General features: G+C 35.4%; 1 protein-coding gene across 4 annotated transcripts; it reads right to left on the minus strand.

Annotated features, from left to right (window-relative positions):
- Positions 1 to 4044: 4044 nt before the first annotated feature.
- LOC149536804 (uncharacterized) lies at positions 4045 to 27799 on the minus strand. 4 transcript variants are annotated; one of them, XM_089804849.1, is made up of 8 exons: positions 27389 to 27636; positions 22430 to 22498; positions 21796 to 21897; positions 21545 to 21697; positions 21055 to 21165; positions 20728 to 20871; positions 18173 to 18244; positions 4045 to 4373 (listed from the first exon to the last, which is right to left on the minus strand). In XM_089804849.1, the coding sequence occupies exons 1-8, from the start codon at positions 27497 to 27499 to the stop codon at positions 4200 to 4202; spliced, it is 936 nt and encodes a 311-aa protein (XP_089660975.1). In that variant the 5' UTR covers positions 27500 to 27636; the 3' UTR covers positions 4045 to 4199. The 4 variants fall into 4 exon arrangements, with proteins under 4 accessions (XP_089660975.1, XP_089660978.1, XP_089660977.1 ...); XM_089804852.1 differs by lacking the exon at positions 18173 to 18244 and having other exon boundaries at positions 27389 to 27799; XM_089804851.1 differs by lacking the exon at positions 22430 to 22498.
- Between the last annotated feature and the right edge of the window lie 172 nt (positions 27800 to 27971).

Below are 27971 nucleotides of genomic sequence, written 5' to 3' on the forward strand. Positions count from 1 at the left end.
ATTAGAGGAAATTTCTACATGTACATTCATAGCAATTTTTCTCATGTACATGCACTTTCATGGCTGCATAGTTTGATGAGTTGTGACAAATCATACAATCTTATAAAGTTCCATTAACGATTGCATCAGGGAGATTATGGTTGCATTGCTCTGAATTTCGTTGGTTTCCTACTATCCCCTCTGAAGATTTAATTTGTAGATGTGTTGCCATTGTGGACATGTTGCCATTGTGGCTTATGTCATTTTAGGATTTCATTTTTAGCAATCCATTTATTCTCTTGTTTTCTTATCTCTTTCACTAAAATGTATATATAGTAGTTATTTTTTGTTTCCCATCTTTGCAATTTGGGATTAAAAAAACTTGTCCTAACTTGATTGATTAAGAATTCTGAAGTTATAGTAAACCAAGAGCAGACAAGGAAACAATATTAACTTGTGAAACTTATACTTGTCTTCATATACCAATCAAATGGGGAAGGTTAAAAAGAGATTTGTAGTGCCTCTCGTATTTGCAATCTGTACCTCATCTATTTTGATCCGAGAGATTTTTGATACTTTTATTTTATGTACTTTGAGATGACTTGAGGGTCGAATGTTATACTTTGATTTAGTACCATAGATGCTTTACTCCTATATTGTTCAATTTATCATATTTGCATGTTGATGCCATTTTGAGATGATAGTAGATCTATGATGATATCTAATTATCTGTTATTTGGACATATTTTTTGTTATGTTATGTGATGGATTGTACGCTATGGGTATTTACTTCATTCTTGTATCTTTGCACTTTCTAGGAACGTGAGTGATGTAAATGAATTAATTAGGTGTTTAATACATTTTTCTTCAGCTATGATTTTATATGCAATTGCACTTGATCGTGTGTTTTAATGTGCAAGAATTATATCCCTGGCAGTGGCACATGGAGTTAGTGTTTCAACGATTCATATTTTACCAATGTCGCCCCTGTATGGTTGATGTATCCTTATTTTAATTGTTTAAATTAAAACCTTTTAGTAATTAATAAATCCAAACTCATCAACATTATGTGATTAGACCAGTGAGTGTGTCTGTGCATTTAGAGGTTCACATTGTCGCAAAAGTTGTTTATTGATTTCTGTGATTTTGGGTTTTTGGGCATTAAATCTTATTGAATTTAATTTATGATAGCTTTGCCTTAGGTGAATTCTCATTACGAGCAATAACGTGTTTTCATTTGGGTTGATTTGGAGTCTAGCTACTCTAACTGGCTATTTTCCCTAGTCGACTATTCACTTGAAAAGTGAATAAGTATTGAAAAAGGGATTTTCCTTTATTCATTTCTCACTTTTTGAAAAGAGATTTTTGAGAGCTTTTGAGGAATCCTCTTCTGAAGGATTGGATTTTTGTTCGTTCTGGGAGCTATGAGCGTGGGATCTTCGCGAGGTTGGTCTCGTTGGATTCGGCTCGGGTTGACCTTGCTTTGTCGTGATTTTTGGCAAATTTGGATAGCGTTTTATTTTAGTGTGCGGGTTTTAGTTTCTGCCCTTTTTGCTGTTAGGTAGGGCTTTCTCGTTTTAGCATTTTTGCTCTATTTCAACCTCTATTTTTGGTAGCCGTTTGTTAGGAGGCTGAGAACTAGTGTTCCCCTCCATTTCTGTTTGCTAGTCCTGCCCAATTGGTTGGGTATGAGCATTTTCCCAATTTTTGGGATGGGGGTTTGGGATTTTGCGCCTTTATGCTAGCCATTTTTGCATACAGTGTCTGAACTCAATTATTTTTGGATCTTTAGGGTTTCTGTACCCAAAGGCCAAATGGGTTTTAATTTTTAAGTTTTCCAAAATTTTAGAGTTCTTACCTCATTTTGCATGCCGCCCTGTTTTCTTGGGTTTTCTTGGCACATTGTTGGTTGTGGACTTGGATCATCCATTTAGATGTTAGTCGGACTATTAGTTCACTTTTATGTTGTATTGGGATGCGTGTCACATCCGTCCTCCTAAGTTTGTTTTCAGCTGAGTGACTTTTTGCTTTGTATTCTCATCCAATCCTTGTGTTATGATCTTCATGATGGTGGTGCGCCACACACGAGTACGTGCACGTATATTTGTCGAGTGACTTGCGAGTCCCGATCTTCTATGGTACTTCCGAAAGTTATGGTCATTGGGGTTGGGTTGGGAATTTGCATGCCTATGAGTACTCATCATTGGATGAGTATGGGTAGGGTAGGGTAGCATATGGAGGGGGCTTCTATCTCACAGCCTGGTGATCACTGTGCCCAGAGGGTTGGCAAAAGTTTTAATCAAGTGATAACTAAATAAAACACCGTGTGGTAATAAAACTTAAGATAATAATCTGTGCTAGAGCCTTTCCATTGAGGCAGTTGAATCTACAAGTTCTGAGCTTGGGCTTGTTGATGCCAAGTGACTCTCCATGATGTCAACCCCTATTTAGTAGCCCATTGAGTGTCTGACCAGAACCTATAGCTTATGCATTGTCTATGTCTTGGATGTAGTCATCATACTACCTAGCGTGTGTGTTAGCCATGGATGTTGTTTTGTGTGTGTTTGTGGTTGGATCATTATCTCCATCGGCATGGCGGGTGTGGACCTATGGGTGCCATGTGGTTGGGAGGCGTAGCTACCTATACCACTGCTAGGGACTGGTGTACAGAAACACTCTTTTTTCCTAGTATGATTGTTGTTGGATGTGTTCACTTGGTACTTCAAATTTCAGAGTATGCTTTCTTGTGATTTATGCTTTCATTGAGATGTTTTTGTAGCATGTTTAGATGATGTTAGTTATTGACACATTTCCTTATTTAATGATTACAATATGATAGATGATGTTATCTATTTTCGTAAGATTATCTTATGTTGTACTTTAGCATGTTAGATTTCCTTATGCTTATGTTGTAGCATGTGTTAGTAGTGACATCCTTCTTATGATAGTATCGACGATCCGATTGGTAGCTTGGGATGTTATGTGTGGGGGATGGCTAGGGTCCACGATAGCCTTATGATGCTATTATGGTTGGGAGGAACCGCGTACTTAGTGTGGTTGTACTGTTTATTGCGATGTTCCTTTTGTACCTTCCCTTTACTACTTGTTAGATGGTTAGTTGTTATTTCCTTCTTTCAGTATTTGTTTGAGTGCCTTTCCCTCGATATGTGGATCCGGTACTCCCCGGTGTGGAGGAATTCATTTCCTAGTTTTCTTTACTATTTTTTGGCTTGCTGTTCTAGCGCACGAACTTGCAATTTCTTGGGCAAGAATGCAAGTCCCTGCGTAGCATGTTGGGTTTCTTCGTGCAACTTTGCACTTCTTCGTGCGAAACCCAACACCAGTGTGGGGTGCTTTGGTTGTTTGGCCAAGCACTTCCTCGCGCAACATGATGCAAATCCTCGCGTGGATTTGTGCATCTTCGCCCAAGAATCTAGCATTTGGTGGTCTCGCACGAAAAACAGGGGCTATCTAGGCTTGTCGGAGAAAAGTCCAAAAGTTGGTTTTGGACACCTTTTTAGGTTTTAAACCTTCCTAGTTCAAAATAGATTTCCTAAGGGGTTTTAAATATATCGTTTAAGTATAAATTCCTTATACTTAAGATATATTTTAATATATGCAACGAGTCTTTTGAGATAGGTTCCCGACCTCTACGAGCTAAGATAAAAAATTTAAGAAATTTCAAGGCTTCAAAAATTCAGAGTTAGCCAAATTCCAGGGCTTTAGGATTTCAGACTTAGCCAATTTTCAGGAGTCAGCTTTTGTCTTTCAGCTTGGTTGATATCTTATGTTTTCTTGTTTATGTTTTAATTAGTGGTGACGCTTAGAGATCTTTGGTGGTTTGTTTTTTTGGTTTGTCTTCCGTTGTGATCTTTATGATCTATGTATGATGGTTGTCTTGTGCTTTCATACTTGAAAAAAAAAATATCTCGGCTTTTATTTAACCTTGTTCCAAGGATCTCCGGGTGGGGCATTACAAGATTTCTCTAGCTAAATATGAAAAGACAAAGAAGCATTGTGACACTTTAGAGTACTTTCTCTAAAAAATAGAGAAATCACCTTCAATTTTAATTCAAAGCAAATAACTAGAATCTAATAAAATTGATGCTTTTGAAACTCCTTTTTGATACAATGATAATCTCTATAATTTTAATAGGACAAGTTTATTTTGATTGTCAAAGTTATTTTCATCATGAAAATTATTCAAATTATACTATTGTCTATTTTAATGAATCTTGATTGAACTTTAGTTCATCCATGAGCCTCCCAAACCATCCTTTATTTGCAACACCACCTTTCCTCTCTTTCAAGATGTCTTGAAGCCTTTTGTATGATGGCTTTTCTTCCTCAGTTGCAATGCATTCAATGTTGCCTCCTTTTTCTATTACAAAAACCTAGAAATTCAAAGCAAAGAAAATACATGTTAAGATTTAGGTCACACAAATAATATGAATACTAAAGAGCAAGTCATTCCATAAAACCTTTTAAAAATATAACAAATAACACTATCCAAACCATAAGGATAAGGATTTCTCCCAGCACATAGCTTATATCCTATTTGTTACCTAATAAAATCCTTATTTCAGAACATTGTAGTTTTGGACTATAATCAGTTCTTGCTTCCCCTGTTTTAAAATTTATATAGTGCATATTGAGACTGAGCAACACAATGGTTTTCTGGTATTATACACTATGATAAACATGTTAAGACCGTAAATGGGGCTTTCTACAGATTAAAATAATAATAAATTAAGAATGTTTAACATTAAGAAGATAAGCATAATTTACTATCTATTCTTTCAAAAATTAAAGAAAGGCAAACGAAAATGCATTCAACCATTTCCAGCCATGCATGTCAAGTAGTGATTTAAATTGGAATTATATTTATATTTAGAAATAACAGAAAAGGTTAATGGAAATATAAATTATAATAGATAATACGACATACAAGAAAGTTCACCTCAACTCTACAAAAGGATATGACAAGTAAAATGCAAGTAAAATTACAATGAGAAGAGTGATATGCAAATGAAACAAGTATTGCAAAATTGTGGGGAAGAGTTTCATTATTGCAGCAGCATTTTCTCATGTGGGAGAAAATACTGTTTTAGAGAAATGTAAATATAATTGCAAAAATTTATATAATCAGATATTTGATGAGCTGCAGTTCTAAGTTAATCAGCTATCAACCAAGCACGTCTATAACATTTTATACATGAACCACCTTGATAGACACTAAACTTTTCAAAATCATTCTCTAATCCATTGCTATTTTAACAAAGAGTTCTTGCCCTGTGATGTAAGTTCCCATTGTAGCAGTGTTATTGGATAAAGCATGTCTTTATTATTATTTTTGGAAATTATTGTTTTACTAAGATATAAAGATCTTACATTATAAATTTATACATGTTATAATTTTGGAAGAAGGAGAGCCACTGGCATAATTCTTACTAAACCATTGTTTTTATTTTCTTTAGAAAAGTTGCCAAAATTTCATCAATTATAATTTAAAACTTACAAGACAGAGCTGTTAATTTCATTAATTACAGTTTGAAACTTGCAAACCAAAGGGCTGCCTCTAAGTAGCAGCTAGAGATACCAAGAATCGAATAAACCGAGAAGACACTACATAGTCCCACAATACCAAAACAGCCAGTAGAGAAAAAATTGTTGCTCTCATTGTTTTACTTAATGAAGAACAGTGCTGTGTTGGAATTTATAAATTTTTGCAAAGTGGCTACATACTGTTAATGGGGCTCAAAAGTAATTATGTTACAGTAGGAAATAGCTAGGGTCAAAATATAAAACTATGAAATAATTCAAATAATTCCATGCAATATCTCAAGAATGAATTTGTCCAAAAATCACAGATCGTTAAAATGTGTAGGTGATAGGTTGTAGCCTTCTATGATAGCATAGGTAAAGTACAAAATAATAATGTAATATATGCATAACATTATAATAGATACCCAAATAGCTCTACTGCTCCATAAAAGGAATCAATGCTGAGAATGATTCACCTCTCAGCTGTTAGATTTTGTAGAGGAACCCATCCCCTACACTCATTAATGTTTCCAAGGATTCTCTTTAAACTCTCTTATGAATCTACTCCATGACTACTTCAGCATTAAATATGCCACATTGTCTGGCATTCTCTTCATGTTCTTCTACAAACTTGCACACGTCCTCTTGAACTTGTCTCATTGACAACATCAACATCCAATCTTCAATGTTCTTCTTCACCTTAACCAAACGAATATGTGCTCTTTAATTACCACTTTGTGCAAACTCCAGCATCTTGGTACACCATGGCCAATTGGAAGCATAAAGTGTCCATGCTATCTTCAACAGATGATGGACATTACGATCTCTTCAAATCTTTGTATCTTGCTTCTTGTATTTTCCTCCTTCATTGATCTTTTCAAATCTGCCTTTTATTATCTCTTTATATGGACATGTCCTTTATAGTTTCTTCATATAAATCCACCATGAATGCACTTATCCTTTTCTCAAATGTGCACTTTTCATCCTTTCATAGCTGCAACTATTATCCTTTCAAATCTGCACTTAATTCTCTTTATAATTCTGCCATAGATTATTATAAATCTGCATAAAAAATTCTGTTGGTTTATATGACATATCTTTATCGTACACACCACACACACATTCTATTTCGCGCACTCTTCCTTTATATCTGCTCTCAACTGAGATATTTCTCATTGCACACACCACACATTTCTTATAATTCTGATATATATATATATATATATATATATATATCAGATATAATACATCTGATTATATACATTTCTTTATTCACCTCAAGAACACTACACTTGCTTGCCATTTAAGAAACAGGAAGATGAATCTGCCTTATATATGTCGTTTTATTATTCATAAGACATACCTTTTAAGAAAAGACATGTCTCCTTTATGTACACAACCCTTCACACAATAACCCCCTTTTATTCATTTATTAAATATGATTCAGTTCATATCTTAATCACATCTTGTTATAATTTTTTCATAATTGAACATGCTCATTATATTGTCGTACCTTTATACAGCCTGTCTAGCACAATCTATTTCTTTGTTTAACCAAGTCACTGGCTAAAGCAATTTGTATTTCTCTACTGTGCACCTGTAGACAAGTCAAACATTATTTTTAATTATTATCATATTGCCACGTCAATGTTTCTTGGTATAAATCAAGGAATTCAATCTTATGTTCACTGCAGAAAATCTCTGTTTACATGGCTACCAGTAACTGCCACAAATCAGAGTCTTGTATGTTACGTACACTGCTATGAATGCGGTCTTCTCTTAATATGTTTTCCATTATCTTCATTCTATGCCACTGTACTTTGTGGAGACTGAGTATTCATATTTCATTTATTAATTCAATCCTTATCACACCCCTTTTTTGAGTCGCACTTCTCTCAAACATATCAATGTTTTCAGATCTCTTATGTTGCCTGTGAACTCCGGCCATCAACCTTAAACTTTCAAATTTATTAATTCATGAAGACTTTAGACTTGCGGCAATTTATGTGGCAACATAATTCTTTGTATGTGAAGTTGCAATCCTTACACTATTTCATGGAGATCACACCTTGCAATCCTTGTCTTTAACAATTCTTTCACTGACAATTGTAATGAAGAGGTCAGGTAGGGTATCACAAAAAAATCTCATGTGATATAATCATTGTTGTATAAACATCACCCTGTTAAATCATTGTCAACCTCATTTGTCTTGATTGTAGTCGTCTTAGCTCATCCCTTTTCTAACAGCTGTAGCTGGCCTTGCTTTCTGTTGGTTATTGCCTTCACAAATAATTTCATTACTTGTTTCTTCTATTCCTAATCGCTATCAAGAATCCCTGTAAACACCTTTTCTTCCATCACTGCCTTAATCATTCATATGAGGTATTACATGGATGTTTATTCAAATCTCTTTTAACTTGGGCACTTAATAATTACATTGGTGTACATTTCCAGTGATCCTCAAGATTCTATTCTGAACACCATCTGTTGACTTTCCTTTGTAAACTTAGTTTCAAAATAATAGGCAGATGATTTCTGTTTCAAAATCTTGGCTGCCTTGAAATGCATGTCTCTTCTGTTGCACAGAGATTGGCCACTTTTCTCTTTTGGCATCATCCTTATGTATGAAAGGATTATGGAACCCTAATCCATCAGCCTTCTTCATCATGATTGAGTCAATACATATTTCAATTTTTTTACATACTCAACATCTTTATTTTAATCATTTCCATTTGTACAAAATGTTTCTTTCAATTGTCATCACTTCCTAATCATTATCATCTCAATTGTTTCATTTACAAGTTTTGCATATCTTTCTTAAATGGGTTCTTAATACTGAAACCTTTTCTTGCCCATAGAAATATTATCAATATTCTTAAAGATAATCTTTCCAAAGCTCTTTTTCCTTTGACATCGATGATGAAATCTAACAAACATAACCAAGTGCCTTGACATCAATGGAAAACTTTCCAACACAATATACTGATGCAAGAGTTTGATAAACTTATCTTTTTCTTCGGGGTTTCAAGATTACCAATTTTAAACATTTTTGACTCAGGTTTTGATCCAAAATTACACTTCTCATATTCCATAGTAGAATCAACCCCAGTTTGTTGTCACCACTTGACATAATGGTCATGTTTGTCAAACTTCTCAAGTTAGACCAATCCATCGAGAACTCTATTCCCTTTCACTTGTAAGAATTCTTCAACAGTTTCAGGATCTTTCTCAGACAATGATTCTTCAGAGGAAGACTCTCATAAAAATTCTCTTATGCTTCAAGAATGTTGATATTTTTTTTGCTATCGTTGAACATTTGCCAATGTTTTAAATTGTCAGGAACAGTGGGTCCGAAAATCAATTTGATGGCGTGCTTGTTCTCACCAAAATCCTTGTGAGGAATCAGGAGTGTGTCTGATGCTGTGAGAGAATCTGCTCTTTCATTGAATTCTCTAGGAACCACTTAAATGTTGAATTGATCAAACACCTCAATGCAATTCCATACTAGATTTCTGCAATGCTCGAGTCTCTTGTTTCTTGTCTAATACAAGTTTCTCACTTAAGCACCACCTGCACAGCATCACCTTGGGCAGCAAGGTTCTTGATGTCGGTCTTATTTGCAACTTCAATCCTCAACGAAAATGATTCATACTCAACAATGTTGTTAGTATTATTAAATTACAACTTAAAAGAGAGGAAAATTTTCACCTTGTGGGAATATGAGGACTGTCCCTGCACTTGATCCTGAAGAGGTGCAACTACCATCAAACTCTTAACATCCAAGCATCATTAGAGCTGCTAACATTACCATATTCAGCATTTGGATTAGAACCATGAATTTCATTAACAATAGATTCACTACTACCAGTTCCAGATTCTTGATCTTCACTAGCATTCGCAAACCTTTCACTCTCTGAAAGGTGTGAAGAGCCAGACCCTTCCTTCTGACCAATCTTGTGCGAACTCAGAAATTTCCTTTATGTGCAACTAGCAGTTTTCCATACTAGAAGACTCAAATAGAGTTTTGCATGTGGATCATTAGATTTCACAACAGTATACCTAGTCTCCGTTTCAAGAAGAAATTCCTGCATAGCACCCTTGATGGGTATCCTGGCTTCTGACATATCCATATTGAGTTCTACATCTTTACAAAAATTGTATCCCACTAACATTCTGGAGAAGGCAGGAACATCTACAGCCAAGACTGGCATCTTGATCTTCTTGTCTAGAAAAATGCAAATGCAAACTGTATATCTTTAATGTGCTCTATAAAGGGCACTTGTTTGTTTTCCATAGAATAACAATAACCGAATGTTTTTGTATAGGTTAACCCCAATGTATTTTCCACTTTGGGAGGCATCATGTTCATAGAGGCACTTGAATCAATAATGCAATTACTGAGCTTAAAACCATTTATCAACAAGGAAATATAGAAAGATCCTATATTTCCAGGAACGGATGAAGGAATGGTATCCAGATTGTTGGGCAAATTCTTAGGTTCAGGAATGGCTGATGTACTTTAGGAAGATCTTTGTATAGAGTGGGCATCGTGTACATATTTAACAAGCTTATCAAATTGATCTGGACTAGCTTGTAAATATTCAACCTTAGACATTTGAATTTTGTTATTCATAGCACAATCAATAATATGAAAAGCTTGAAAAGAGTTTTCTAATGAAGACAAGAAACATTCTGTTTGAGGTTTTGGATTTGATGCACTTGGTCTAGGTACATTTGAAGAGATGGGCGAATTAAGTGTATTTGTTTGATCCCCGTAGTGTTTCTTGGAAGAATTTCCAATGGGGTTCCCCTTTTTGCAATGGTTATTGGTAATTAAGGAGCATCCTTCACGTTGGCTCCATCATCTTTTGGATGATTGAGATGGCTCTTAGAATGAGTGAACACGACATAAGCTTCACCATGAGTTCCCTCTGATTCTGTGAAATCTTCATAGTGCACATAATCAATTGTTGAGTCACCAGCTGCATCTCTTTCTACTTGATAGAGAGCAGCAACATCCACCATCTGATATTTTGATGACAGAGGTTCACATTGATCCATCTCGTAATATCCAACTCCTGGATTTTGTTCAAGAGCTTCAAGAGAAAGCCTCTTCAGTGCAGGAGGAAGCTTAGCTTGATTCTTCGCAGTATAATTGTTAGTAGCATTAGGATAGGTCCTAGAAATATCCATATACAGAGTGAGAACATACCTTGAGAAATTTGCTTCTTTAAAGAAAGTAGCTCATTTGCCAACTTTTGCACCATGGGAGTGGTCAAGAAAGTATAGGAAGCAGTGGTGCTTCACCATGAGTTTCCTTTGATTTTGTGAAACCTTCATAATGCAGATACCTGATAGTAGTGTTGTCAGTTGCATCTCCTTCTACTTGATAGAAAGCAACAATAACCTTTGTCAGATATTCTAATGATGGAGGTTCACTTTGATATGTCTCATAATATCCTACTACATCTTGTTTAGGAGCTTCAAGGGAAAGCATCTTAGGTGCAAGAGGAAGCTTAGCTTGATTCTTCACAGCATAATAGTTAGCAACATTAGCATAGGTACTCCTAGTAATATCTATTTACAGAGTGGAGAACGCACCTTGAAAATTTTGCTTCTTTAAAGAAAGTAACTCATTTGCTACTTTTGAATCATGAGAGAAGTGGTGCTGGGAGTAGAGAGTTCTGAAGAAGAACTCCCTTTAGATCAATTTGAGTCTCTCCTTATCCCCAAGTAAGGATCAAATCATCCTCAATCTCCTTAGCCAGAGATTGTGCATCTTCAGGAATAGTTAGATCTGTTCTTCTCAACAAAAAGCTCGCCTCTGAAAGCTGTGTGCTAATGAAGAAACACTTCAGATTCTCTATTGTAGGCTTAGCAGTGGTAGGGATCTTGTTTATTAACTTACTGAATTTGGCAATGAACACACACATTGGCTCATGTGAGTCCTTTTTATTTGTGTCAATTGAGCTAGTAAGGCATGGGCATCTCTGTAAAGACTCTATGTATGCTCCAACAGAATTACCCATGCCAATGAACAATGTTTCTATGTTCCTTGTGTTTTTTTTTTTTTTTTTAAATTTCTGAAGATATAATGATTGCAAAGATAACACTAAATGTAACAACACAACTGCCAGAATTACTTATAATTTTAATGGAGTATGGAAAGACAGAATTCAATACATTATTATCAACTGGATTCCAGAATTCAATCAATAATAAAAAACCTGATTCCTTTCATATCATATTCTCATGTGCTTCTGGTTGAAAGGAGAACCCCAAATACATGTCAGAGGCGGCTTCCAAACTCAGCGTTCACCATTCTCATCTCCAATGCCAGCCATAGACTCAATCGCATCAAGCTGGAACAATTTGTGTTGTTCCCAATGTAGATTTCAGACGGATTATCATTGATGTCCAGCACAATTGACAATCGCTGGTTGCACAATGCTGGCTGCAGGCTAATTCCAGAGTGCCAGGCCTGTGTTAGATGCTACCCAGCCCAAACACGTGTCTAGCAGTCCATCCCACTTGCAGAATTTGGCATCCAACTGCAATCAATCCCACACGCAATTCCAGTATGAAATTGGCAGTCACCAATATCCCTATCAAATCTCAATTCAATAGATAAATCTTGTAATCTGAATACAGTCAACTCCTATCAGTATTTTAATCTCCATAGCCACAGTGAATACAGTAGGAGAATTTGACAATTGTTTACCTCAGCACAACTGTCAATGAGAATCTCAGAAATTCATCAAACCCTCAGCCAGTAATGTGAGCAAAGAAATATATTATTCAAGACTATTCTCCTTAGCCACAGATTTACAGTAGGAGATGTTGGCCAATTGTATACTTCAGCATAATTGCCAAGAACTTCTCAAACTTAACCCTTATACTTCAGCAAGGGCACACAATTCAAAACTCAGGAAAAAGCCACAAAGACAACAAAAGAAAATATATCTTCAAGCGTGTTTTTCCCAATGAAATGAGCTCTCATTTATAATCTTTCATTGGCCAATGTTTCCTAAAAAACTCCCACTTCAGAAATTGTGGAAGTTTCCTATAAGAACTCAACACTAGAAACTTTCCAACACACTTTTTAGAAATATCACTTAATGTCATTATTATAATAATATAAATATCATTATAATAATGCAACTTAACAATAATTGAATAAATAAGAGCTCACACAATTATTAACCTTATTAACTGCAGGTGACGACCAACTGCACAAAGCCACCCACTGCATTGCCAAAAATAGCAACTGCCAAAAATAGACTTACTTAAAGTAGTAAGTCCACAATTGGGACCCCCAAAACACCCTGTTAACTCATGAGGGTCGCTATGATGAGCTAACTCCATCAACTGCATAGACTTGCCAAAAATGGGGACATTACAATCTCTGGCCAATTCGAATCATTTTCCAAACTTAGCTCTAAGTGTGTCCTAACTAGTGAGGGTTTGTGTTGCAAGGTTGTAGAGCCAATCTGCAACAATCCCTTGTTGAGTCTCATTGAATAATCTTATGGAGACATATTCATGTTCCATGACAAGGACTCCACATCTATGTAAAAGGCCTTGATGTGTTCATTGTAGTGTTGCTTCCTATCTTTGAAGAACTTCGGAAAGTTCTTTCATTAGCATGAGGGAGAACATGGATGGGTGGTGTAAGATCCAAAGGAGAAAATGTCATACCCCAAGGACCTATAGCAATCATTCCTTTTGGAACAACTTGAAAAATTGATCGTAGAACGAAATTTTAAACCTTGCTTGGAATAAGCCTCTTTTTACTTGAAGGATAACTTGTGGTATGCCTAAGAGAATGCTTTGTAATCAAAAGATCAGACTTGGCCTTTTCAATCAAATAAAAAATAGGATCTTTGCAACCTTGATGCTTCTTTCTATGCATGTACTAACCTCTTCCCTCCAAGGTGACAACCTTAGCAAACCTAAGAGAAGAAACTTAAAAACAAAAGCAATAAGACTCTAGTTTACTTCCAACAAAATTTGCTGGTAAATATTTTGTAATTGCCTTTATATCAACAGATCACAAAATAGTAACTTTATCCATGTGAGACAAAGTCCCTCCTCTAGAAAAGGGAAGCACCATTCTTATTGCTGATGTAAACAACTAAATACTTAACTAGGAGACTAGGATTAGGGTGTTATAATGAATCGCTTCCTCTTCTTTAGGGTGTTAATAGATTCCCTCAAGGGAATCTATTAACTTTCAAATGATGAATGATTTTGCAATATGAGCACAACTAATCCTAACCACGACTTTGAAATAAACAATATGGCAATTGTGTGATCAAGTGAAGTAACCCCAAGGTTTACAATGCATAAATGCAGATTAATGTTGGACAAAACTCAGTTTTTTGATGTGATACTCGTAATCATGTGGGGACTTATGCTATTCTTTCTTGGGAATCTATCAACTTTGAAATGAAGAATGATTTTGCAATAAGAGCTCTTCATCTAATGCTAACAATGACTTTGAAATAATGTACAAACAGTTTGGGTTTGGACATCTAATAGACATCTACCAGTGCAAGAGACTGTTGATAATGTAGTGAAACCAAACCAAACTTTTCTTTGCCAAGTGAAACAACTACGCAAAGTTGATGCAAATCTCCTAAAGATAATCAAATCGTTTTCAAATCACTTATATACATGGATACCATAAGAGATGCAAATCAATAAGTATGAAAGCAATTGAAGTTAAACTTTGGGATGAGTTCAACCTAGCCTTGCACTATGACTTGCAATCAACAAGTAACAAAGGGTATAAACATGAGGTTCCACCATGAATCAACAACAGTATCTTTCATTCAAGTACTCAACTTTTAATTGAGAGAGAAATAGGGAACCATGCCACACTTGAAAAATAACACAAGTCTTCACCAAGCTTCAATAAATTTGCAATTACTCTGGCAGTATTTCAGCAACAATTTCACAAAAGTCTCCCTTTACAAATGAAATGAGCAAGTCTTATATAGATGCCTCGAGTACAACTTACAACCCAAACTGATCCAATATCAACACCAAGATAATTCAAAGGAACCCTTATTAGGATTTGTCATAACTACCACCTACAAATATTAACCATCGTCCAATAGGAAAATTACATTGCTTTGGAGTACATATTCGTTTGAGGATGAACCAATGAGAATTCATTGCAATACGTTAAATGCTTTTCACGTCTTTATCATGAATTATGTTGATTGGGTGACTTGGACATCTTAACTTGGAATCCTTTGATTGGTTGAAGATGAGTGGGTGCTACCTCAACACGCTACGCTTATAAACTTTTATCATTTTATCATGACAACAAGATATCTCTTGATATTCAACATTTTCAAACCTTTGATTCATTGCAATGCTCATATTCCCAAATTGATTCATCTTCGTGAACTTTCTTCATCCTCTCCATTTTGGAAATCTTCTCCTTGAAATGTTATTTTCTTGTCATCTTGACCTTCTTGTAATAACTGAGTTTCCTCCTTGTTGATCTTGGATTTCCAAAGAAAAGTCAATATTATGATAATCTCCTCCATTTCAAGAACTTGTTTAACTATTCCGCCTTTCTCTTTGAATTCCTCTAACTGTGAATCTTGTCCTTGAATTCCTTCTTTTGTTATCATCCTTCTCGAAGTCTTCATATTATTAGGTTGTGATGTCCTTCCTTCTCCATGTCACTTTTGATGTTGCAATAGTTCTTCCTTCAATCTTGATCTTAGAACTCCTTCCTTGATGCACTTTCTTGAACATCACACTCCAACAATCATTTTACTGTGCTAACCCTTGTAAGAAAAAAAGATAATATTTATAAGAAACTTATCATTAAACATGCATTTGAAAGGAAGCATTTCAGAATAAACAATTTATAAACTTTAAGAAACCAAACTTATTCACATCCTCACCTCTCACCTCGTGCCTCTAAAACATTCAGAAGACTTAAGAAATTTATAAGCTATATTTCTGATTTTGCTCACTTACAGACTTGAATTTATCTTGAATTTTGATTACCAGGTTTCTGATTTTACCTCTTCTGATCTGATTTCAACCTCGTGACAAAATTCTATGATCAAATCATTAATCTGAGCCTTACAGTAACATCCTGTTTTCCTGGGTCTAATTTAGCAAATACCATACTCAAAGAATACAGTTACTACTTCATTTCATGGGAAGACAGTTATATCATTTCATGTTCATGTGAATAAGATTTACCGTTAAAATCAGTTAGACAAAATTTCTTCACTTAAAAACTTGAAGTACCATCAAATGAAAATTATTACAGAAATTGAAAACTCCATACCTCGGAAAATGAGATAGAAATCAAACTAGGGATGCTTCTGCAACCACCTGGATTAGTCCACAAATACACTATAACAATTTCACATGATGACTAACATCTAAAAACCGCTATCTCAAAATCAAAGGATAATTACAATTAATCACCGCTATATTTTAAATTAGGGCATCACATACCATCAGATCATTTAGGGTTTCTATTACAGCTATATTACTTAGGGCTTCTGCTACCACGGATTCAATTAGGGCTCCCGATTCCACTGATTCAAATAGGGCTTCCAATACCACAGATTCAATTAGGGCTTCTGCTACCACGGATTTAATTTAGAGCTTCCACGACGACGGAATCAGTTAGGGCTTCAGATTCCTTTCCTTCTGATTGCTTAACTATGACAGTAACTCAAGGTTAGAAATATGCTTATATTTGATATCCATATAAATGAAAAACGATTCATGATTCTAAATCTTGCATTTAACGGTAACAATAAATTAACTCAATTTAATCTTACCTCCTCATAAATAAAAATGTTATTACCTATTTCCGATAAACAATTGAATGCATAGCTTATCTCTGTCTGACGCATGTCCGACATCTTGAGAGAGGTGAAACATTGTTAGGGGCTTAACCACCCAACCTCGAACCACTACATATCCCCAAACGATCTCTAACGAGAAAGGCCCTCCCTACCCGGAATTGACAGGGAACATCTTACCATCCACTAGGCATCATGGTATATAACACGCCATACGAATTGGCAGCAAGAGATAACCATAACAGGAATATGCATGAGCTATTAATTAATTCATATTTAATGATAAATATTGAAATGTCATAACTGATACTACTTCATATTATTGATGATTCCTTTCTCACACCTCATCACCCATCTTCTTGGCTACACAATCGGGTGAGTCCCAGGTATTCGGAATTCTTAGAGCAGATGACTCTATCAACTATTCAAAAGATTACATACATCTAGCATTTCACATTTGTGATTACATAATTATGTTTTTTTAAGATTTCAACAATTTGACAACATTCTTCATGAGTGAAACATGCATGAGCTTATGTTATTATTTATCATGTTTTTATCTTATTCTGAAGACAATCTTGATTTCAGCACCTCCTCACCTTTCTCAAGCCATCAAGCCGGTGACTCCTAGTGCTATCAAACTAATTTACTTTGGTACTTCAACCTTCTTCACCATACTCTGGCATGTTGCCTGGTGAATTCCTTGGTATTCACTTAATTAGATATATGTGTATGCAAATCAGGTTGTAAAGGTTTTATATTGGAATGATGCACTTTTGACTTGAATCATAAAGAATTCAGAGGAATTTATCTTCTCCCATATAAAGAAAGATGACAAGCTTAAATCAGAACAAGGAGGGCATTAGACTTTATTATCTGTATTATGTTTTCCAATTAGGTACGACAGGTGATTCACTTGTTACTTGAAAGGATTATAGCTGGCTTCAATCATTGTCTTGCATTACTATTAATTTTAAAGGCAAACTGAAAAAGAAAACAATTGGCTTCAATCTCAGATCGTAGACACTACAAATAATAATGACATACTTGCAATCAAAGATGATTAGCATGTACGTCTGCTATGGGAACGATTACTTATGCATTAACAATTATGAGGGAATGGAAAACGGTTTCAATGAAATGCAATATAAACCTTATGTGACTCTGCCTGGTTACTAAGTAGCTTGGGTGTTTGGGGAGACCTCCAATCCGCGGCAAGTTTACTCAGCCATATGCAAGTATACACCCGCTGTTATCTCTGCAATTATTGTATGCTAGTTGGGGGTTCGAATGTAAATGGCTTGAAAGCCGAGAGTGGAAAAGAATGCCCAAAGCATGGAAGAATGTCCAGAGCAAGGACGGATGCTGATATACATTTAAAGGTTTCATATTATAGACTTGAGCCAGCCCTTACGGCTACCATCAGTTACAAGAAAACCCCTACGAAATCCCAAGATGACCATTCGGATTCCAAATATTAAATTGACTAAGAAAAGAAGTTGGAAAGAATTGGAAGATTAAAATTCGAAGATTATAATAATACAATTATTATAATTCGAACATTATTATAATGCACAATTATTAAATTATTAAATGATAATGGTGCCAAATCATTTTTCATTTTTTCTTTTTATATTAAAATGCACGTAATTAAATATTTATTAAAAATAATATGATGAAAGATAAATTTAAATCCTTTAAGATACGTTTTATATTTAAACTCAATTAATTTAATTAAATTATTAAATAACTCATGCAAGTCCTGCATATATTCTATTTCAAATCGCTAGGTCCTTCACCTGTCTGCCTAGTGATGGTGATGCCCTGCCTAATTCTTTTCTGACAATGCTTCCACCCCTTCGACATGCTCCCTGCAAGGAATTTCTCAATAATTAAATTATTTAATCATAAATAATTATAACAGTTAACCTTTCATCTTAACTCCATGAATTCGCGATTAATGATCAACTAACATGTCATCTTCACTTGAAATCATAACGACCAACTATCTTACCATTTCGTCACATTATATCAAATTAAACTGCCAACTGACTTCATACAAACCTCAATGGCTATATTTCAAGCTAGGTCAAAAATTGGAATGTAACACTTAACACAATTTTGATGTCCTTGAGTTCTAATTTTCTTCTTTCACCAGTTTGCACTCCCTCTTATCTGCCCTCATTGTAATGATTTTCTTTTGAGTTTTGATTGAATAGCTGCATTAATCTGAGCCTTACACGATTTTGATGTACTTGAGTTCTAATTTTCTTCTTTCACCAGTTTGCACTCTCTCTTATCTGCCCTGATTGTAATGATTTCCTTTTGAGTTGTGATTGAATAGCTCCAAATTGATGTTCCTTTAGAGGCCTTCCATCAAGGATTGCAACCCTTTGGATATGCAAGGCCGACCCCATATGAGTTTAAACTTTAAACAATTGAATTTTGCAATTTTATTTCCTTCAAACACACCAATTTTGTTTTGGGTTCAAATTTCCCTTTAACTGAACTGGTTTCCTTGATGGAATTTTTTTCTTGAAAATCATCATATAAGAGGTCAGAAATTCGCCTCTCATTAGGATTGATGTATTAAGCTCAACCCTTTTATATGCACAAGGCCTTGGAAAGTGCTTAGAAATTCATTATCTTTTAGGGCTGAGCCAGGTCAAATTTTTACCAGTGTTAGGAATTTAGCTTGGCAGCTGAGCAGATTTTGGACAAACATTAAGACTGCCTTCTCAAGATGGGGCAGAAATTAGTCTCCTGTTTGGATAAACATGTCTCATGTAGGTTGGGAATCCACCAAGTGTTTGGAATTTCTCTTGAAGACAGATTGGAAGTCCCAAGCTTCTTAGGAGTTTGTCATTAGTGAACTTCATCAATTCATCAAGAGATGGTTGGAAATCCACTAATCATTTCAAATTTATCAGGCCTTGTTAAGAATTTTGTTATATACTTGACCCAATTTCAATACTTTCTAAAATTACACTATAAGAGGAGGTTGGAATTTTGATGTTCATAAGGAATTTTCTCAAAGCATTGAGCGGATTTCCAGCCTTGATAAGGATTTCTTCAACATGGAGATTGGAATTTTGAATTCAGATTTTACATTGCAAATCAGATTTCAAGTTAATTGAACGGAGCCATTGTGTGCTCAATCTTTGAGTAGAAGCATTATCTTATGTGATCATTGTGTTCTTTCGTGTGATGGCATAGCTTTAAGTTGAGGTACAACAGATATTGTTGTTGTGTTTAAAAGGAGTTTAAACATGATTTTTGCAGACTTTATGGTCCAACTTAAGTTTAAGCGATTTCTATTAGTGTTTGAGTTGAGAAAGACTCGACATCTTTGTTAGCTTTATGAGTTTCAAGTCACAATATATTAGGAAGTCTTTGTGTTGCTGTATATTGCATCTTTGTTATCAAATAAGTCTTTGAGCCTGTGTAGGCGTCTAAGTAAGTTTGTTTTCTGGTATACTTAAGGTTTTTCTTTTGTCTAATCTTATGCATATTAAGATTATTGCTACAATTGATACTTTGTAGTGGAGTTAATTGTAAGAGACTTGGTGTAATTGTGTAAACATCCTTCCTGAAAAAAGAGGGAGTGACTCATTGTAACACCCTAATCTTAGTTTCCTAATAAAGTATTTAGTTGTTTACATCAGCAATAAGAAGGGAGCCTCCCCTTTCCAGAGGAGAGAATTTGTCTCACATACTGTGGCAAAAGTTACTATTCTGTAATTGGTTGACATAAAGTCAATTACAAAATATTTAACTAACAATCTCCATACTCAAGAGGGGTTCATACTAGTTTGACAAATACTGCCATTATGAAAGAATTCAAAGTTTGACAAATACCAATTATACAAATACTGCAATTTAACAAGATAAAGCGAGTAGCAAAGAAGGAAGAAAAGAACTACAATCTTTGAATTCTGTTGCAACCTTTCTAAAGTACTTAAATGTGTACAGTATTCTAGCCAGACAAATAATTGTGGAGTTTGCAATATTACCTTTACTTCATGTATGGAGTTCAACCATAGATATGTGTTGTGTGAGTTCTTGTGAAATCTGAAACAATAACAGAAGCACCGTATTTTCTTCATGCATGCAAACTGTGTGATAATGTCCAGTGGGGAAAGCGCAAAAAATTAAGGGGGAATTTGGAGAGGATCTTACAGCATCAAATCAGTTAATAGAACATGCTGTGCTTAAAACTCATTCAAAAGGTATTCACCACCAAAACAATGATATACTTGAACATTAGAAAAAACATGAATGATGACAACTACTATATACATCCTTAGTTGCACACAGATGATTTCTTTCCATCAAGAATTTATAAGAAACAAACCTGCCAGTTTCCAGGATAGCTTTTTAACAAGCGTACATCTTCTCCCAAGATACGTATCTGTTTCAGGAAGTATACATTTGAAAAACTTTGAATAAAATTCTCCCTTTGTTTTCGTCGCTCACCCAATCCAAAATCAGAGATTACCTGTTAAATAAAATGTTAAGTGTTAAATTAATGCTCTAAGATTCTTATAATTTATGCTTGGTAACAGCTAATGCATAAGAGTGCTTAGCTTCCCTACAACATAATGATCACATGTAAGAAATCCTATGCATGTTGCATGAACAAAGCCAGCCCAATGTCTATAAATGTTATAGCTGTTAGCACCTGACCAGCTTGCCATTGAGGATTGAGCAGTAGCAAAGGGCGCTCATTAACGTTTGCCAGATTTTCAATGCTTGGTAAAGATTCTGCAGTTGGGAACAGTACTAAAGCAATCTGGAATGAAGAGAAACAGAATTTGAGTTTCTGTACAGTACAACACATAAAGTACATGAAAACATAGAATAAATTTAGATTGTAGCAATTTATCACTTGAATAGCCCAAAAGAAATTTCTACAATTAGTAATCTACTCTGAAACATTTAGAATCTGTTGTGATAAATTAACTAAGATTTTATGTTAGTGCAATGGTACTAGAAATTATGAGACAGTATTTATGATTTTTCATTAATGCTTTTACTTCTTAAAGTTTACAATATTTGAGCCAAACATGAACCATTGTGGTGTTTCTACGAAAGAGTTGAGATGCAAAGATCAAGTGCCAACTTACCAATGAATATTTTGCAGTCTTACGGATCATACTATTCTAACATACCTTATCTTGTTCCCATACACCAGTTGCATCACCCTCATCTAAAAAATATTTCTGATATGCGCTATCATCCTTAGCGGCTTCACCCTCAATTAATCCATTTAGTAGGGATGATACTACAGGTTTTGCAGCCTTGAACTGCTGCTGTATTCCACCCTATTAGCACACAAATAATTAGGATAGCATGCTATTATATTTTGATCTAAGAAGGATCTATCTCAAACTTTTTGCTTCACCTTCAAGATAACACTTACAGGCCAATCATCAAGGTCAGTTGCACCAATCAATGGAAGGAGAACTTCCAACTGTAGCCTTCTCAATCCATCTTTTATTGCATATCTACATGCTGACTTAGCCTAATCGATAACAGGCAATAACTGCAGCATTTGTTAGCGTGTATTTAAACTCAAAGTTAAACCCTAAAACTTTCAACTTAGAAAGATGAAAAGTAATTCTAACAAGTACGTCTTAGAATAGACATAATCAAATTGTTAAACTAATCAAAGATGATTCTTTGCACATCCCACTTACCTATGTGACAATACTTTCTGAGCAATGGGAAATGTATAAAACAGTTTAGTCTGTTTTGAACTATCACTATTTTCTATGTAAACCAATTATCCTTGACCTCAGCTTCTACACACATGATTACCAAGTACTTAAATGGTACATGTAAAAGATAATTGTATGTTTTTATAGTTTTGAATGCAACGGGAATCAATGCTTATTCCTGCACAGTATGTACTGAACAAAACTTGAACAAATCACAAACATATATAATCTGTGATCAACTTTAGTGCTGAACAAAAAAATTGTCACTGCAATTGACGCAAACATGATGGGAAAATGTCAAGAGTGCGTGTTTTAAGGAATTGTATTTTATTCTACCTGATTCACACTTTCTTCAAGAGTAACTGGAAGTGAGTACTGTCTTCTCCTTTGGGCTATCCCTGCAATCTGTGAAAAGATACAACCACCTCTTATGCAAGGGGGAAACATCTATTTGCGTGCCCTTTTATAAGAAAGGAAATACAACAAGAAAACAAACAACTTTACAGGAGATTTGCGTGATCAGCACTTAATGTTTGTAAAAGAAAGCTAAAGGTAGTCTATTACATCACCAACAGGTGAGACACCAATTTAGTGTGCCAAACTCTCTTATCCAAGCATTCCACAAGAGGATTATTTTTCTTTTAAACTTAATATTGTTCAATTGAGGATTGTTACGATAGTGTGCTATTATATTTTGAAGCTGTGACCTTGACTTCAGAGTACAAAAGTTCTCACCATTGTGCCACTTCAAGGTGTCTATATAATTGGTGTACTTACACATTTTATGTTATATGCTATTACAAATGACATATCATGTAACACTGTCTAGTCTAAAGTGTACCAACACAGTTGACACCTGATTTTATAGCTCCTCTACAAAAGGTTTCAATATGGTGGTGGCAAGCTTCCTCTACAAAGACTACTCTATTCGCTAGGATGCTACATGTTGCATTGTAAACAAACACACACACACACACACACTCCATTGCAAATGGGGAACCCCCCTTTCTTCACTTAGTACCTAGTGTTTGGCTAAGCTGTCCCTGGGTCGGCAATATTTTTCAGGTTTCTTAGTCTCTTGGCTCTTAGAAAATAGGTGGGTCAAGTCAGGAATTCCTAGGTTGAGGTATGGAATAAGGAAATTTCCTAAGGATTAAATCTCAATTATAAATTCCCAGTTAGAGGAGGATTTCCTTCAGGAAATCTGCCTCTAGGTCCATGTCCTCCTCCAATCCTTACATAAGTTGAGATAATGATTATTGAGAAATTCGCTTGAAAAGTGTGGAGTCCAAGTATTATCGAGGTTGAGAATAGAAGGAGAAACTATGGGAACTTCAGTTAATGTAAGTCAAAATGTTGTCAAAGTTGCAAAGCGATGTTAAAATCGTGTCAAGGTTGGGAATCATGGTGTCAAAAGTGAAATTTGCTAAATACTAATTGGAAATGTTGAGTGGAGATTAAAATTCAAATTTTGCTAAGGAGAAAGGAAATTTCAAATTTGTAATGGAAACAAGAAAAATTCCACATTAAAAAAAATGAAAAATATTTAGACATCTAGCCAAAAATCAAGTTTCCACTCCCGTTTACACCTAAAACTGTATTCTCCTTCCCCATTTCCTCCTAAAACTTTCAAACCCACCCAAGGCCTTGGTCATTTCCAGCTAAAAAGGTGAATTGGTGTTCATGATTTTACTTCCAACCAAAAGGTGAAATCCTGCTAGCATTTCCACCTAAGATGAAAATTTGTGCCCACCCTGTGTTTTATTTCCACCTAAAACATGAATTTGCAATCAAGGCAGTAAGTATTTCCACCTAAAATATGAATTCGTGTGACCTCAAGCAAAGTATGAATTTTTGGATTTAACATTTTCATCCAAAGAAGGATCAGATTTCATGCATAAAAACTAAAAGGCATGCTGGGTACGCAGTGATTTGTTTTGAATTTGGATTTTCATCATGCTTGGAAAGAAGTGGAAGCCACGTGCTAGTGTTTTGGATTCGCACTTTGCTTATGGAAGGATTGGATTTTATCTTTGATTGGAATTGGAATTCATATGAATGGTTCATAAGGCACAACACTTGGTGAAGGTTTTGCAAATGGGGTTGCAAGCAAAGTGGGTTTAACCATGGAGGAAACTCTGTAGTTAAGCGCGCTCGCACTGGAGTAGTACTAGGATGGGTGACCTCCCGGGAAGTCTCAATATTTCACCTCTGTGAGCATCACCTAGATCCAATGAGTGCTAAGTGTTCCATTTATTCTCATGAGAGATGGACTTGGTGAACTACTACTCATAAAATACGAGTCAATGAGTTTGACTCAAAAATCACAGTTAAATCCTAATAGCAATATCATAATTGGAATTCATAGCTTAAAAGTAATGGACAACTATCCTTTATGTTTTGGTTTAGCAATTTGGGCTTGGAGAGGAATTGAATATTCCTTCAAATCTTGGATTGGGAGATTTTAGCCTTGGGAAAATCAGTTTTTGGACTTGATCATGGATTGAACAGGAATGTCTTTCATCTTCTGGTTTGGAAATTTTGGAATGGAGGAGATCGGATTTTGAGGTTGAAGGAGGATGGCAAGTATGGAAAGGAAATGAGGGTTTGGTGGTGTAGTGGAGAACTGGATCTTGGAGCAAGTTGAAGATTTTGGAATTGGAAGGAAGGCAGACATGGAATGTACCTTTGGATTGGCATTTTTGGATTTTTCCACTTTGCACTATAGTCTCCACCATAGGAGGATATAGCTAATACTGCATTATGTGGCATGAGGAGGGTTCTTGGATTTCGTGGGCTTGAAGAAGGTTCTTGGATTTGGCAGGCCCGAAGAGGTTTCCTGGATTTTAAAGATTTTGGAGCGTTTTTGGAATTTCAGGAATTTTAGAGTGCCCTTGAGATTTCTGGAATTCGGAGTGGTCTTGGAATTTTGGGATTTGGAGGTGTTATTTGAATTTTGGAATTTGAAATGGTCTTGGAATTTCGGGATCCGGATGTATTACTTGGAATTCCGGGATTTGGAGGTGGGCTAGGAATTTCCGGATTTGGAGGTGTTTTTGGAAATTTCTGATGAAATGCTATCAAAAGGACAAGCGAATTCCCGTCATGAGCATAATACTAGAATTCCTTTTACTATTATTCTTCTCCCTTCATGTCTTAGGCAAATCTTTTGTAACTAAGGGATGGATAAGTCCCCACCAAGGCTAAAAGTCTTCCATTCCTTGTCCTTGTTTCATTATTTGGAGTCCTACACTAAGTTTTTGTATGTCCAAAGGGTTATGAAATCCCAACTTAAGGTGAAATTCCGACATTCTCCTCCTTAAATTATTTCTTTGATAACGCAAAGTGTTTTGGGTGACAAATCATTGTGATGAAGGAATCCATGACTGTTCCAAATGTCCACAGTCTTTCCTAGTCATATTTCCCTTTCACTTTACTTATTTCTTCCATGACTTAATTGATTGAAATGGCCATTCCAGGTTTGTCGAGTCATTGCAACTTTATTCACTCCAAACTTGTTTTTCCAATCCTTGACTATTTCTTGACCTCTTCTCCAATGCAAAAGTTCTGCAAATCTCATCCAAAACCATTGAAACTCCTTATCCTTGATCATTTTGTTGTTCCTAAAAGAGAACTTCAGTGCCCTAATGACTCTCCATCTAAATTATTCCTTTCTTGCTCGATCCTAAGCAGATTTTGAACTGAAGCTACCCTAATCTCTGTGATGCAAGATACAATCCAATTTCCTAAATGCAGAATCATGACAAAAACACTCCAAACAGAGAGAAATGACTGACCTAAGAGCATAAAAAAGAGTTGAGGGTTCCCATCTGCAACCAGGTGTATGTGCAACCACAACAGCAACAGCCTTGTCATGATTCATCCTCAACAAAATGAATCATCGATCCTGATATAAGCTCTAAATCAACCCCCAAAATCAGAAGCTCATACAAATGAGAAGTCTGTCATGATGAATAACTTTACCATGCCTGTTTTCCAGCATATAAAGATCGCTGCATAGTTTAACCGTAATATAAAGCATTTTGAGTCCTTTGTTTGGCTGTAGCATAAAATATCCTTTGTGTGTTTCTTTACTCATTATTTAACTATAAGAAAACACAGTCTCTCCCTAGTGCACATTTTCATACATTTCAATTTGTTTCAACTTGAATCTGCCCATTGCAAATCACGTTGACACCTACGACAATGCTCCATAACAAATTTATAATGGTTGTAATTAAAGTTGTGGAACAGGAAGAATATCTGAACTGGTAAAAAAATGGTAATTATCCAATCAAATGCATTCTAGAAAATTAACATCACTAGGAAAAACAAAACAAGATGTGGGAGTGGCCTTAAATGATGAGGTATGGGGGATCCGAAAAGACTTGCATGAATTTACTATGTGAATCAGTTAGTCTTTCTAAGTTTTGATAAGAATCCGGTTGACTATAAAACACAGCCTTCCTATAAAAACTGACAAAAATGCCCTTATCTGGACTCCTTCTCAGCTTGGTGTATTGTTCTTGCCAAGTCGACACCTTTAATTATGATGGAGAGTATCATGAACTCGGCAAAAACTTCACAAATTAAAGACTTCGAGCTTCCACAGTTCGTAATGGTAGGAAGATAGACTATTAAAAAGATGAATACAATATTTTCGCAGGATGCTGCAATCTTAATCCCTTTATTTTATTATTTGTTAGTCATCTACACTGAATCAGAAGTTAAAATGCAGAAACCCGACTAAGGCGTCTCCCCCCCAAGGCTTTTTTCTCTCATCGATCTTCATAGTTCATACTATATTAGGCAAATTTAGGGTTTAGTAACACCCACAAGGGCAATAATTCCACGGCATGTACGTTTTGTCTTCACATATCCGCTGAATGAATCCATATACCTGAATGAATCCATATACCTGAACAACAATGCCCTGCACTTTATAACTCCAGTCGTCCTATGGATATTGTTAAGTATGATCAAGTTTTCAATATTGGAATAGAAGATTATCAATTTATAAACACCTCTGCCTTCATGGATTAGCTGAATTAATGAAACCACAATAGGAAATTCGCGTACAAGAATACTGGGCACTACAATGCAGACAAGCAGACACCCACTAAGAAAAAAAAGCTAGAAAATCATGAGCAATATTGAAGGACAAGAAAGGTATAAAAGAAAATTCACAATGCAACGATTCCTGTAAGCTATGTCATACTGAATCTATTGATAAATTTTAGGCAAGAAGTAAATTGAATACAAAGTACGCGTAAGAGGATTGTAGAATGAATATACATTGGATGGGCTTTCATTGGATGCACAGGCAACTATACGGCCGTAAGAGAGTGCTGGGGGTCTAAAATTTGTACCGCATAATTGAATTGGACGAGCATGGATCAGAGCCATGTTATCTGCTACCAGTCAGCTTAACAATTTTCAGATTATATCTAAAATCAAGTTTAGATAGGTTCTCTAATCCATAGTTGTTAGTGGGAGATTTTTCTTCAACTGATTTACATAGGATGGATATCAAGAAGGATATTGTCCATGATGGTTATTGGCCAGTGAATGGCTCCAACAATCTTTACAATTTTAGCGCCAGAATTTGACATGAGCGTGGAAGACATGTTTGCTATTTTTGTTGTGATCTCAATGTAATTGAAGGTAGAGTCTTGTTGACAAAGATATCGTGCATGGAAGAGTGTCGGTTAGTATCTTTTTTAATTCGTCCCTAAATAGGTAGACATCTTTTATAAATATCGAGAAATATAGTGGTGAAATTTGTAATTATGTTTTAAAATTTTAGTCTGTGTTTGTCTATATTGATAGAATAATTTGACATAATATACATAGAGTGGCAAATTCGAATGTTAATCTT

The sequence above is a fragment of the Cupressus sempervirens genome, chromosome 10 (assembly GCF_028749045.1).
Source record: "Cupressus sempervirens isolate cs-2001-9-10 chromosome 10, ASM2874904v1, whole genome shotgun sequence".
NCBI classification, from domain to species: Eukaryota; Viridiplantae; Streptophyta; class Pinopsida; order Cupressales; family Cupressaceae; genus Cupressus; species Cupressus sempervirens.